The following is a 15,003-nucleotide window of genomic DNA, read 5'->3' on the forward strand; positions in this document are numbered from 1 at the left end:
TTACTAGTTGTTATCAAAATTATTAGCATAATTTGGTTTTTTATGTTTCCAAAAATTGTTTTTTTTTTACATAAAATAATTTTCAATTATTTGCGACAGTTACCAAACCAAATGATGTGTAAAATTCTACAGTCGATTCCCAGGTTGAGCAAAGTAAACATGATTTCGACACGGGACAGCGTAAACTAACTTCTGTGTATCACTGTAGACTGCACTACGCGAGAAAGTGAACTCCATGGTTTCGGTAAACACTGTAGAAGAGCGAATGGTCAGTTTATTAACCCTACACGAATAAATAGGACACACAAGGAGTCCGTGCGCTTTGGTATGAGAGTTAAAACATTTACAAGTGTTGTCCGCTGTCTACATCAAACCATTATGCCTCTGAAATTTTCGGCCAACGTGTCCATGATCTTCACAGAAGAGAAGGATTTACTACAGAGGTACAGATCAGCGAAACAAGTCGGATTTAAAGGTGTGGAGTGTGTATTTCCATATGATGTACCCACCGAGAAACTATCAGCGGTTAGAAAGGAACTTGGTATAGAGCAGACCTTGATTAATACATACATGGGTAAATGATTTTAATTCAGATACGAATCGATTATCCAATACATTTCTTTCATCATGGATTTTAAATAATTTACAAATACTACATTACCCCACAAAATGTTCTGGTAGAACAAATTCTTAGTAGGGTGTCTAAATACCATATATGATGTCAGTAATGAATGTTAAATGTGGCTGGAAAGGTGCTTAGGGTAAAGATAAGATAGTAAGGATCCTTGTAAACATTTGTGAATTATAAATATTTGTCGTCTATGAATGTCTTCTATCCCAAGCCCTCACCCACCCACCCCAGCTGCACCGTTAATTGTTCTGCCACTGAGCTGGTAACAACAAACAACATTTCTTGCATAAGATTCAAATTAATTTCATCTTGCATCTCATTCCAGGAAATCGACAAAAGAGGGAGATGGGTTTTGCTGCCATCCCTGGGAAAGAAAAGGAGTTTCAAGATAGTTTAGAATTATCAATAAAGTATTGCAAGGCTCTCGGTTGTAAATGGTAGGTGCTTAGGTATATTACATCAGTATTGGCCCCACATTTAAGCATTATAAAAATTTGCTAAAGGTTTGAAAAGTACTTACATGGTGGTTCTGAAATCTCCAAATTATTTTCCAGGCAAGTTAAATTTAGAAAATCCAGTGTTACAGAGAGGATAAATACTTTGAGGGTGGCAGTTAATGGAATGTTGAAATTGCAGGATCAGTGACCATTCTTTGACTTCCTAGCATATTTTGTGTTAGTTGATCACCTTAACTTTAGTATGAAAAACAAACATATCCTGCAACATTAATTGTATGGAGTTATGTCAATATATACTTTACATACATGTTTCTCTGTGATCTTTACTGTAAATTGAACCCCATTGCCTTTAGGTGGTCTGTACAAAGGCTGCACCCTCCATACTGCCCTCTCCCTTTATCCCTCCTCACCTCCCTTTCCTGCCCTTCCCTTCCCATCCCTTCTCTCTCCCTCCAACATAAAGAGTAAGATAACCAATGAAGGCAACAATGTATTGAGACAAAATTGAAAGAGAGTAGCATGTCGATTAGATTCAAGCGTATGTTGAATGGGTTTTTGGTGGGGGAGTGGGATGGGGGATGCTAAGGGAGGGAGAGAGGATGGAAGGTTCAGTGTTCAACTTTGTTTAGGGATACCTATCTTTTAATGTATTATTAGTACTCAGTCCTTGGAAAGTAAGTGTAACTAACTCAACTGAACAGTTATATTTGTACAAATGTGATGTTGGTGTGTTCAAGTAGTGTAATTAGGCAACTCTCTGGAGAATTGCTTGCTATGAATAACACATGAATGCTCTCCACAGCCTCCATATTATGTCTGGGAAGGTCCCAGACCATGAAGAAAGTCAAAAGGCAGATCTCCTGAAGCAGATGGAGGACACTTACGTCAAGAATCTTACAGATGCTGTGCCAAGATTAGAGAAGGTAATTTATAGATATATGTTTTGTGATGTGTCTACAGTAGTCTAGGTCTTTTTTAAGTATCTGATGCATTCACTCACTGGATTCAGGAGGGGAAGTATGGGGGGGGGATGGGGGGGGTGATGGATACTGTACTTTTATCTGAAGTTTCATCTGCCGTTTAAAAGCATGAGTGTGAAGTGCCTGCTGACATCTGTTGGAGTCAAAGGGAAAAAGAAACTTTGATTGGTTCGCAAATAATTTTAAAGAACCTGACCTTAAAAAGTGTCTATGAAAACGGATGTTGCTAACTACTACTAACCAAATACATCACCTTGCTAGTATGTAGGAACATCGAGAGCCAATTCAGGCATTGGGCACAAGCATGTCCCCAGTGCCCTTTCTGAAGGTTTCCTAAAGTATAATTTGTACATGAGAATACTGTACATTACAGTGTATCACGTATTTGTACAGGCACCCTAAAAGATCACCTCCCCCCTCCTTCCCCTCCTTCCCCCTCCTCCCCCTCCCCAAACTCATTAGGCCAGGCCTGATAGTAAGGCAATTTCATATTATTGAGTTGCTTATGTGATCATTTTACTGTTTTACATGTTCTGCCTATCCATGGTTATGCATGTTCATCATATGGTGGAGGAGAAATGTGGAAGAATATAGTTTATGGCAATTCAATTTGTCACCCAGATGAATGTCCTTTAATTTATTTTTGTTCTTTTTTTCCCTGTTATTTCCACTTTCTAGGAGGGAATTCTTGCTTTGATTGAGCCAATGAACACAAAAATATCATTCCCAAACTATTTCATGAATACAATAGATCTTGGTGAGATGTTTGTCTTTCTTTGTTTTTAATCAGTTGACAGTCATAACAAATTGAAAGCCAATGTATTGGTTCCAAATTTTCATTGAATAATTGATGTTGAAAGATTGATTTTGACCTGGTTATGAGCTCTAGGAAGGCAGTAACTGGAACTTTTCTGTTATCAATTTATTTGATCTTAGTGTTATGTGTTGTTCTCATCTTTCATTTTATATAGTGTTAATATGTTATGCAATGCTTTGTTATTTTATGGTATGTTATGTTATGCGCTGTTTTATTATTTTATGTTATGCCATGTTTATATGTAGACCTAATTATGTTTAATATAAATATAATGAGCATGTTATGCTATTTTGTGTTACATTACCTTAAGTTAATTTATGTTATTTCATGTCATTTGCCATCGTGTTAACCATCATGTGGTGTCTTTAGTTTAACAAGCCTTGGTTGTTTCCCTCAACATGCAGCTGTTCGTGTTATTGACAAGGTGGGACATCGGAATCTGAAATTACAATTTGTGAGTATATTTGGCCTATAAATCGAAACACTAGGTTAAGCGCATCTCTTCGTGGTTAATGCTTTATAGTTTACAAATTTTCTTAATGTAGCATCATATGAAATGGCAGTAAAGAAGCAATGAAATTATTTGAATAATACAAGTAACTAAATAACTACTTATTTGAAATATATAATTACCTAATAAGCTTAAGGAAAAGATACTTTAGGATTGCCATTCTACCAGAAAATAATCTCTCACAAATCTGTTTTCATTTGAATGGAATTTTCAAATGATCTTATCCTTATTGGTTAGACAGTTACTAACAGTTGGTGATTGTGAGGTCATACCCCTAATTCTCTAGGTGATGGAACTTTTTCAACTGACCATCTTAAATAACCAAGGTCAAAAGGTCAAAGGTCACATTAGAAAAAATGTGCTTATTTTGGGAGGAAACAAGCAAAAAAGAAAATGTTTGGTTTTGATGCTAGATTTGGATATCAAAGGTACCTTCTGATCAAAAATGTCAATTGGTTGACACCCGTGTGACCTTCGTGTGCGAAGTTATACGAGGTCAAAGTTAATTTTCAGACATTTAATGCAACAACTCCCAGTTCCAAGGTGTGACATGGTTGATATTTTTGGACAAGTTGCAAATGGTATAGGGGAATATTTTCAAACTTAACAGTCATGTGATCTGAGGTCACCAAAGGTCAATTAATGTTAAAAAACTAGTATTTTGGGGGTAGAAAATGGGCAAGGAAAAAAATGTTTGAATTTTTACAGTGATGCTCTATTTAGGTCTCACCGATCAAAAATGTCAATTGGCTGATCTCCGGGTGACCTTTGTGTGTGAAGTTATGTATACAAGTTTAAAGTTAATTTTTAGACATTTAATGCAATTAAATCTCAATGCCAAGGTGTGACATGGTTGATATTTTGGGACAAGTTGTGAATGGGGTGGTGGAACATTTTGAAACTTAAAGGTAATGTCATCTGAGATCACCAATGTTATCATATCTGTTGACACGCTTGTAGGTCTCTTATATTTCTTACAATTTCGACGCCATATTTAGATCTCAATTTAAGTGCCTTTTGATAAAAAATCTGATCCCATTTTGTGATCACAAAAGTGTGGGCTATAGTGTTGGTTACTTTATGGGAACATGTAGGACCACAATTGCTTGGACTATTTGAGCCCAATCTTGCTTGATAATATTATGTGTATTGTCATAAACCCCAAGCAAGGAACCACAGTGCCCTTGGGCTCTTGTTTGATATTTTTCATCCCTCAATTTCTTTTCAATGGCTAGGCATACTTCTGATGGCCTATATTTCCTAGCTATGCAGTGTAAATTTGTTTTCTTTACAATATATTTTATATAGCATGCACATTTTTCATTTCTTTATTTAGCACCAAACGGCTATAAACATTTTTTTATTTTTATTCCTACAAATTTTCATTTTGCTTTGTTGCCACAAATATTGCATCCATTTTGTTTTAATATTAATAGCTTTCCTTTTTCACTGTAGGACTTCTTTCATGTTCAGATTATGCATGGTAACCTCACCAAGAATTTCAAGGACAATTTTAAACATGTCGGTAAGTACCAATTGATGTTACACTTGATACTCAAAGATAGAAGAAGTTTTAAGGAAATATAATAGTTTTGTGTTGAAAAAGTGAAGATGTTCCTTGCATGGTAGGAAAGGTCGGGGGGAATAGGACTAGAAAAAGAACTCTTGTAAAGAGCCAATTTTCATCTCCACCTTGTACTTGTCTTCTCGCCTCAGGTTACATCCAGGTCTCGGGTGGGTGCGTGGGGGGGAGGAAAAGATCTCTTGTAAAGAGCTGATTTTCAGTCCACCTTGTACTTGTCTTCTGGACTCAGGTTACATCCAGGTCTCGGGGGGTGGGGGTGGTGGGTGGGGAAAGGAATCGAACTCTTGTAAAGAGCTGATTTTTATCCCCACCTAGTACTTGTCTTCTCGACTCAGGTTACATCCAGGTCTCGGGGGGTGGGGGTGGGGTGTGGGGAAAGGAATCGAACTCTTGTAAAGAGCTGATTTTCATCTCTACCATTTACTTGTCTCTCTACTCAGGTTACATCCAGGTCTCGCAACCTCCACATCGAGGAGAACCAGACAGCGGAGGAGAAATTGATTACAAATACATTTTTGCATTCTTAGAGGAAATGGGCTACGATGGTTGGATAGGTGCAGAGTACACACCCACAGGTTAGTCAAACAACTCCTTTATCCTTCTGTCCAGTGGTACTATATATGTGTTTACTGTCTCTCGTCTTGAAACAAGATCAATTATGTGCAAATTAACCAATAAAAACGAAACCGACATTGCTTCGATTCATTTCTCTTTTCCGTATCAAATAGTTGTTTTCAATTTTCTGGGTAGTTATTGTTATTTCATTCGTAAGCAGACTTTAAGCGAGTCTGTACTCCGTATAATGGCACAGTTGGCTGAACATGTACTCAGCTTTGATGGGTTTGTGCTCTTTTTGGAATCTACAATAGATACTAGTGTAACATTCAGTATGTGCACTCGTAGTTACAGCCTTGTACTCGTCACAGGGGGGACTTCTATTTGGACTCATGGGGTCGTACTACAAGTCCGTTCCTTAGTCATCTATTCTGTCTGCATATTTGGAAAGCAAATTAATATGACTCCCTATTATTCAATCCAGCTTGCAACAGAAAGTTCAACTATTTAATAATACATTTATTCTGAACGAAAAATGAGATCCCTACCCTTAGTAAGTTTCTCAGTTAGAACTTTTAGTCTCATGTACTACTTAAAACCAAACGTAATTTATTTCAAGCACATGGAAGCCTTGTTTTTTTTTTTTTATATTGCTGGTAATGCATTGAGTCTCAAGTTTACCACTGTGGAGGTACCGGCAGAATACAAAGATCAAAGAATCGTCACTATTTAACGATCTGTTAGTAACTAACCCCGAATAATATGTTCTCTCTTCTTCCCACAGGAAAATCAGAAGACAGTTTCAAGTGGTTTGAAAAATTTAAAGTCTAAGTAACCTTAAAGCTATCATCAACGTTGGGAGTATAGGGAGAAACATGTTTTTTTTTTACCACATTTTTTCAATGAGAATAAACCATTAATATTGCTTCAAACATGGGAGATTAGTAAAGCATACAGGGAAAAATATTCATTGGTTATTAATATTCATTGGTTATTAATATTCATTGGTCATTAATTTTCATTGGTCATCCAAGAGGACCAAAATTCTGTTCAGACAACCAAAATCAGCTTTGTTAACATCAAATACAGATTACATTGTAACTTAATACCCCCTCCTCCCCCCCCCCCCCCCCAAATGAAGAGGATTGTTACTGACACAAACCCTCATGTTCTGTTTACCAACCTACACTATCCTACAGTGTAGACATTGACCATTCTGTTATTTGGTACATTTTCTTCGGACAACCAAATTTGCTGTTGGGACCTGGTTGTCCGACGGAAAAGAAAAAAACATTTGCCAGGCATATCAACGGTTCTAAAAGGTAGCGTACAGTGAAAACCAGAAACAAGACAGGATAGAGTATCGTTGCATCCATTTTAATTCAGTTCCTGCAGAAACATTTGCAGAGAAGAAGAGGCACACGTCATTAAAATCAAGGATCACACAGCAATCACTTTCACAAGTATCTTATCACATAATTAATTTTCTAATCCTCTGTGCTTTTTACATTGAAAGATTAATAGATAATCACCCTCTGGGTTTTCAAATCATTTAATAAAATCTTGGCAAAAAATAAAAAAGAAGAAAGAGAAAAGAAAACCCCATTTCATTAATACCACACCCACCTCCTTCCCCCCCCCACCCCTCCCCAAACTTGTGAAAAAATCAATGATTATAGAATAGATATTGACCACAAAAAAAAAGAGAGGAGGAAATTGAAGATCAGTATACAGCCACTGACAGCAAACTGAAGCTGGAATCTATCAGTAATTTACATTTCGACAATGACATTAAAAATAAGAGCAACTTTCAAGTCTGAAAATAATTGCTTACAGACCAAGTATTAAAAAACAAAAAACAAAAACAAATCTGTATAGTAGCAACATCAAAACCACTAAAATGTTTCACACAATTCTTTGTGTCAATGAGATGTAATAAATACAAAGAGAGAATCTAGAATCTTAAAATAACTCAGCCTTCAAAAGAGAATAAGGATATTAATTTTATCAAATATTTCTTTTCAAGAAAAACCATAACATGGAAGGCCAAAAAAAACCACTTAGATACTGGCAGACAAATATGAGCGAATATTCCATGACAATCTACAGTTTTCTATCAAATATACTTCCCCATAAACACACCAAATAAGGTAAAGAATTTTATCTTAAAAAAACACAGTGAAAACAATAGTTTGACAAAAATTGTTGAAAGCAGACCAACCTTGAGATAACAGATTCATTGCAATATGAAAGTTAAAATTTTTACAGTGGTACAAAACAAGTATAAAAACATTGAAAAATGTGTGAAATTTTTCTCTACATTTGCTTCAAACAGTAGACATTGTTACAGGAAATGTATCCTAAATATGCATTAACTATTATTTTTTTACTAACCATTCAATTAAGGATTAACCATTGCTTCCTTTCGTGCAACCCATGGAAAGATCAATAAAATGACAGGGAAAGTCAAGCTGCTCGTTGTTTGATGAGTTTTTTTCCTCCTCTTCTATAGGCAATTAATCTGCACATATTTCAAGTAATATCAACGTGTGCATGTTCAAAGTTTCGATCGATAGGTGAAGGGCTTCTTTTTAAAGTTTTATAGCATTTTTAATATTAGCTATCCACAGATATCCATAAAATGAATTTCTTTTGAGGCAATTAAACTGCACACATTTCAAGTAATATCAACGTGTACATGTTCAAAGTTTCAATTGATAGGTGATGGGCTTTTTTCATAAGGCTTATAAGCCTTTTTAATATCAGCCATGCACAGATATCCATAAAATGGTTCACTACATATTTTCTTGTAGCATGGCTTCCAGCAAGTGATAATTTTGATATCTGTAAAAGTCTCTTGAAAACCAAAATAGAGCTCTACTAAGATATAAAACTGCACTTTGTTAGATATCACATATGAACATTAACACTCTTTCTGAAGTCATACTTTAAATAATGTACCTAACAAATAAAGCAAAACTACAAACACAACAAGTACAGACTTATGTCTTTCTTATTGGATGAGTCTATGCCCTGTCACATTTTTTCGTGACATGTGAGTAACAAAACTACATAAAACAATACTGTAAATTAAAAAATTGTAAAATTCTGAGAGATAAACTGCACTGTCATGTAACTTAAAGATTGCAAATAGCATCATTAAATCTATTCCAGGAACTGTGGCCTAATCTTATACTGTTGGCAATATCTAGTTGAAAGTTGTAAACATTATAAACTAAACACATTAATAAAGGTGACTTTTCGATTGGCTGGTATAGTAGTAAACCTCAATTCTTATTTCCTAACACTTCCCACTTTAATATCAAAATGTAACAGCCAATGACTACATTAGTTCCTAAAAAAATCTAATATTACACTCCTCCTTTTATACATTTGTAACTTAAAAGTAAACACATTTCTTCAAAAATTAAAATTGCAGATGGCAGTCTTGACCTCTCGTCCATTTGGATCAGAAATTTGACAATTTAAAGGTTTGGGATGGTGGGTCCAGGGCTTCATATTTTGGCCTAAGGAGGTCACAGTCCTTGTCGAGGACACGGTAGAAATAAGTCCGGAGCTTTCCGCTTCCAATTTGAAAGCAGTGGCATATCTGGATTTTGTCATATTAATTTTGAGGTCGTAGGTGGAAGTTATAATGTCAATGACTCTCAAATCAGTCCGCATTAGAACATTCACTGGTTTATTGCTTGAGTTTTATGTCACATACTTGGCTTTCAAAATACCTTCCATTTTCTTGCATAAATTAACCAAGTAAATTAGGGCAGAATAGCAAGTTCAAGTCTTTTGCTCTACTACAAATGGTACCGTACTAAACAGACTAATAGATGTACTGAGATTGGGAGGTCACATTTTCAACCAGGTAGAAAAGTATGCAACAGAAATCAATTCAGATAAAATGTTTATGGGCCAGTTGTGGGGGACGGGGTGGTGGGATGTGACTCATATGATTCACCAGCGTCTGTTGATGATGATATCAAAATGTACGTTAAAAAAAAAATACTGATATTTTACTTCACCCCATTCTCTATTATCCAACATCTGTTGATGCACCTCACTGAGATAACCGGAACACCTTTTCAAGCAGGAATGAGGGGGGGGGGACCCCAAAATATCACATTGCACAAAGACCGCAACATGCAATTTAAAAGTCTGGACATGTGTAGACGATAGTCTAACAGGTTAATAGGAAAGACGCATACTATGACAGATATCAGCTCTCACACTAAGAGGTGTCCACTGTCCCATTTGACTGTGTTGTCATTGCTGTATTATCACTGGCATCTATTGCTTTGATGTTCTGCAAGTCTTTCGTCAGTTTGGGAAGTGATCTGACCGTGTCGTCATCCAGTGCATTCGCCAATCCAACAATTCTTTCACCTCTGTCATCTACCTTATCTGTGAAGAAGGAAGGTTTAAAATAGTTGCTATTTGGTTGTAATTAATTTCTATATTGAGAAAATGGTCTGAAAGAGGAGTGGGGTGGGATGGGAGGGGGGGGGGGTCGACGAAGCTGTCGAATGTACAACAACAAATGAAGCATTACTTCAAAACAAGCATGCTGAGAGAAGGAAAGAAAACACCCATAGTAATTAAGACATGCGCATAAAACAACAGTAATATCTCTGCGAGTTCATTTTCATAGACGAAGATACTTCTTCAAGAAATTTATTTAGTTTTGAAGGGGGCCATGGTTAAGGAGACCTACGTTCCATATTCTCACTTTAGTGGAACAATGCATTTCACACAAGTTTTTACTGAGGAGGAATTACTCTGATAATATGTATATTTTGTAAGCTGAGCAGCTCCCATCACATGAGAGAGCAAACACATTTTGTAAATTTAATCTCCTTTTAAGCCAGGGATGTAGCCAGCAATTTGAAAGGGGGTGGGGAGCATTTCTCACAAAGGGAGCATTGTTACACTTAACGGTATGCCATGATTTACCAAAATGCCTCCCACTTTGCAGGAAATAAACAATAAAGATAGTATTGTATTCCATAGCAGACAAGCTTTCAGGAGAAAGATTAAGAAGGGTCGCTTAGATTCCTTCAACCTGAAAAGAGGGCTGTAATGATATTTCCTGCTTTTAGTTATGTTTTACTTTTTGGGATACTCAAAGAGGGGGGAGGGGGGTCGCTCCCCCTGGCTACGTGCCTGCTTTAAGCTCAATTTGCAGCTTCTGTCTTACTCATCACTCAAACATTGTCTGAAATTCTAGGACACCACCCAGTTGGAGAAAACTTTTTCTATACTCTACTCACATGGCCTGCTTCAAAGCACTCATACTGACAGTATGATTATCATGTTTCTTTCCATCTGGAAAAAGATAAAGGTACTGTTCTTACTATCATCGAAGTGCTTTGAAGCATGATTTGAGAGGACAGTATAGAGGGGTATTAGCGTTAGAAAATGGTCCAAACTGGCTGTGTCAGTAATAAGACAGTGATAAGTCAGTGAGTCGATAAATGTGTGAAAGAAAGAAAATAAGAGACATACCCATAACAGCAATGGGAGTTTCCCCAGCTGCAGTGGCCACTCTGTGTTCAATCAGGTAAAACATATACTCATCATACAGGAGCCTTATGAGATGGAAAGATCCAAAACTTGCTGCACTCCTCAATGTGAGATCCCTGATTACCATTGAGCTGAACAAAACAGAAACATAAAAAGTTAAATACAAAGCTGGTTTAATTACATTTGTGGGCATCACTTGGGAAGTGGCACAAAATATTTTCTGGCAACGGAAAAACAGTAAAAACACATGAATCAAGTTATGGGGCTGACACAAAACTAGCGGTGGAACTTCCCCGGACAAAATAGTGACAAATGTGCATTATAATAAAAAAAATAAATAAAAAAAAGTGTAAGCAATTTGAGTATAAACCCTATCTGGCACCCTTTCCTGACAATGTTTCATAAATGTACGATGACATTAGCAAAACCGGTAAAACAAGGCTTGTCGACATTTGATGCAATTGTGATCAAACAATGGCAATTATTTTTAGGTGACTTACAAAGTTACAAGTTCTGTAAACCACAATTCTACAGTAGAACAAGCCACTTCCAACTTACTTGTAGAAAGACCACTTGAGTAGAAATTGTCTGGCAGCTTTTGCAAAATTTGGTGAGTTTTCGTGCGGTTTGAGAACCTGTGTCACCACACTTTCCAACCACGCTGCCCACTGTTCCAGAGAATTCTGCTGTTGAAGTGTCTGCTTGAAATCCTGTTCAAAGTGCTGAACAAGTTCGTCTTCACACTGGCAAACCCATGATGCTTGCTCCTAAAATGCAAGAGAAACAACAAAATAGCATCAACACCCACAATGTTTACACATGGACACAGTACAATGCAGTGACCAGAACTCTGTAAAGCTTAAATGATAGCATTGCTGTAATCTAAGCACATCAATTTGCTTAGATTGCTGCCTGGAACATCATTTAACTTGAACACAGGGTGAAGGGGGGGGGGGGGGTGGAGTGGGGTGGGTGTGCATTGATTGATAGCAATAACTGCTTTTGTATGAGGTTGTGCCTAAAAGATTGATAAACAAGAAAGCAAAATCAGTTAACGCTTATTTGGTTTATATGGCCAATTGTATAGGTGGTATCGTTTAAAATTGTTTAAATTGGGGGGTACGGACAAATGTAGAGTCGTTGAGGGTGGTCTGTGTGGTTTATAGTAGAAAATCACTATGGGGTAGGGAATTAGTCTCATGAGAAGGAAGGACATTGACCAGAGGAGTCCGGCCATACAGGGCACACAGGGTTACAAGGTTACCAGTTCATTCTAGGCACGGGGGAATAGACTGCTGAGGTTGTGAGAAGACCGGTAAGTGATGAGCGAAGAACATTATGTAAAATCTTATTCTGAGTCTTACCTGAACGTTAGCAAAATCGACTCTGTTGAGATCACTGAGCATCTGATTAATCTGTGAAGTGTTCTGTAAGACTGCCCTCGCTGCTTGAGCCAAGTGATTCAATGAGGTGTAACGCCTCAGAGTCTGGGCAAACGCAGTCACAGCACCAATCTGTAGGAGAGGAGAGGTATATATAGTGGGACGTGTCGAGATGTGAAGCCTCCAAGGGAAGAAGAAACACTGTGATACACTGAAAAGAAACACTTTAGTCACATCTTGTGTGACAATTGCAAACTAGCAGGAGGGCCCCTTCACACTATAATGTGGACCCAGTTACATGAATCTTTGTAGGAAAGTATGCCAAACAAGTGCACAAAACTCTTCCGCTTATTCTTTAGCATCAATTAGCAAGTTCTCTTCAAGTATTGAAATCAATCAACATAACAGATCATTGTATATTTAATGGTGAGTCAAATGAGCTCCTTGAAAATAGTGAATCAACAAGAAGTCCCATCGGATCAATTTTAATCCTTTTCATAGCAAATGAAATTATGTATCGCATAGATATCTTCCTTATTAGTTTTATAAAGTTTATATGTTCAAAAAACATAACTTAACAGTGACAAAATTGTAACCAACAGCACCTTTAATATTCTACCCTTTCCACCTCGAACAACATTTTGAAGGCAAAACACAATAATTCTTCAAGTAAATACCGCTGTATTTGCCCCAAAATGGCCTAGAGCACCAATCAAGAGTTGTATACAAAATCCGTCAAGAGTTTTATACAAAATCGTCTCGTTTGCATAATTATAACATTTGGCATCGATGAGAAATACCTTGGAAGTGTGGGTATCATACAATAGAAAGATTGACTTGAAATTAAACCTGTTACCCTCTTACCTTCAAATTAACCATTTCTGGAGGAATGTCAACCATGCTATTTTTCAACCATCCTTCCAGACTCTTGGCAAAATTTCTGATGGCTTGTGTTAACGTGCCTGGAAATAATAATGGTAAATTTGCAGGGCATAACATGTCTGAAGCAAACTAAACAGTTTCCCAATGGATTCATTAATGAACATGAATCATAGAGCTGATTATCATTGGTGGTCTTGCTGTCGATTATGGGAGCTTCCCAAGGTGACACTTTGCATTTTTTTATTTTACAAAACAGACTTGCACTAGTACTCTTTAATTTCTCAACCCTTCAATCAGGATTATCGTGACAAAAAATACAAATAACATGCCATGCCAGGCAGAAGATTCGAAATGCCTTGGGCCAAAAAAAGTTAATTATGTGAATAAAGTACAGACCTCTCAGTAAATGTCAATGTGTATCTAAGATTTACCGAGTGTGTTTCCATGGCATAATACATATACCAATAGCTAAATTCACAGACTTGTTAAGGGCATTAGCAGATGGCTAAATCTGATATCACCCTCTCAAGAAGAACCTGAGAAAAGACTGTTTTTTTAATCTGCAAACTATCCTTTGATAGCAGCCTGATTATAATAGGCACTTTCATGATTCTAACTAAGTATGTTTGTGTCACAGTTCCTGGTGAGGTCACCGACAACCAACACAAGCCATTTTCATAATAATAATATTTGCTTTTTATAAAGCGCTTTACACACCAGCGATAGGTCTCAAAGCGCTTTACAGACGTTATATTACCCCTGGTCAATGATAACCTGTCCCAGAGACAATCCCTCCAGTCAGCAGCAGTTATAAACTGCGCCCAATGACAAGTTACCTCACAGGTACCCTTTTAACCCCTTTGTGGAGAGAGGCAAGTGAGATAAAGCATCCTGCCCAAGGACACAATATAATGAACTAGGCAGGAATCGAACCAGCAATCCTTGGATCACGGGTCCGACGCCTTAGCCAATTGGCCACCACGCTCTCATGTGTCTGCTCATCTGATCTTTCTCCTTGTCAGTGAGTGATTGGCTAGATTTCATCATGTGATCCAGGGATGTAAGAGACTCTCAAATCCCTTTTCCACTGTATCTTTCATGAAGTAGTGGAGAATTCATCAACTTCATTAAACTACGCAGGTATAAGAGTATGACATCGTGAAACCGCCCAATCTTCAACAGATCTCAACGTGAGACCTGGGAGTCATCCCAGCCTACCAAAACTGCGATCTGATCAAACAGTGATCTACTTACTGGGTATTGGTCGCAGTACAGCAGGTATTAACAGTTCCACAAGGCCTTGGTACAAGATATGATCGTAATGTTTGATGTATTTCTGCACGGGCTTGGCTTTACATAAGGCAATCAGCTTGGTTTTTGTCAATCGTTTCTCCAACTCCTCTCTGAAGAAGAGATGAAAGAAGTTTTTTAAGGGTATGTTGTTTCCTGCTTCATGCAAACTTAAAAGATTTGACGATGAATAAATGTAATTGTTTTTGTTGTACTGGTATAATTAAATGTACATTTTAACTACCTCCAGAAATGACAGTTTGATATCTAGTAAAGTAACTCTCCCACAAATTTATCTAGAACGACTACACTGCCACATTAGATGCACACAGCCTTATCTCAATTCCCACTTATGATTCTGAGCGAACCTTTCTTAT

At 37.2% G+C, this 15,003-nt stretch overlaps 2 protein-coding genes across 7 annotated transcripts in view; one reads left to right on the forward strand and one right to left on the reverse strand.

Moving 5' to 3' along the window:
- Positions 1 to 189: 189 nt before the first annotated feature.
- On the forward strand, positions 190 to 7,725 carry LOC139977527 (putative hydroxypyruvate isomerase). Its single transcript, XM_071986904.1, has 8 exons — positions 190 to 574; positions 957 to 1,068; positions 1,892 to 2,012; positions 2,748 to 2,826; positions 3,291 to 3,340; positions 4,853 to 4,922; positions 5,423 to 5,557; positions 6,322 to 7,725. Exons 1-8 carry the CDS (start codon positions 328 to 330, stop codon positions 6,366 to 6,368), a joined length of 861 nt encoding a protein of 286 aa, XP_071843005.1. The 5' UTR covers positions 190 to 327; the 3' UTR covers positions 6,369 to 7,725.
- LOC139977458 (DNA-binding protein RFX2-like) overlaps positions 6,899 to 15,003 on the reverse strand; it is a 29,958-nt gene continuing 21,853 nt past the window's right edge. For 5 of the 6 annotated variants that reach the window (XM_071986838.1, XM_071986826.1, XM_071986809.1 and 2 more), the window contains 6 exons: positions 14,591 to 14,739; positions 13,319 to 13,416; positions 12,437 to 12,586; positions 11,631 to 11,839; positions 11,055 to 11,203; positions 6,899 to 9,953 (listed from right to left, as the gene is read on the reverse strand). In XM_071986838.1, coding sequence (XP_071842939.1) covers positions 9,781 to 9,953; positions 11,055 to 11,203; positions 11,631 to 11,839; positions 12,437 to 12,586; positions 13,319 to 13,416; positions 14,591 to 14,739 — 928 coding nt within the window. In that variant the 3' untranslated portion in view covers positions 6,899 to 9,780. Of the gene's footprint in view, positions 9,954 to 10,800; positions 10,875 to 11,054; positions 11,204 to 11,630; positions 11,840 to 12,436; positions 12,587 to 13,318; positions 13,417 to 14,590; positions 14,740 to 15,003 lie in introns of those variants that run through there. The other variant, XM_071986832.1, reaches the window with a different exon arrangement.

Source organism: Apostichopus japonicus, chromosome 2, assembly GCF_037975245.1.
Source record: "Apostichopus japonicus isolate 1M-3 chromosome 2, ASM3797524v1, whole genome shotgun sequence".
Lineage (NCBI taxonomy): Eukaryota > Metazoa > Echinodermata > Holothuroidea > Aspidochirotida > Stichopodidae > Apostichopus > Apostichopus japonicus.

Excerpts from the sequence above, each read along its gene's own strand:
- LOC139977527 (XM_071986904.1), top strand. The coding sequence starts at position 328 with ATGAGAGTTAAAACATTTACAAGTGTTGTCCGCTGTCTACATCAAACC. Across the intron at positions 2,827-3,290 it reads CATGAATACAATAGATCTTG|CTGTTCGTGTTATTGACAAG; the intron begins GTGAGATGTTTG and ends CTCAACATGCAG. Across the intron at positions 3,341-4,852 it reads GGAATCTGAAATTACAATTT|GACTTCTTTCATGTTCAGAT; the intron begins GTGAGTATATTT and ends TTTTCACTGTAG.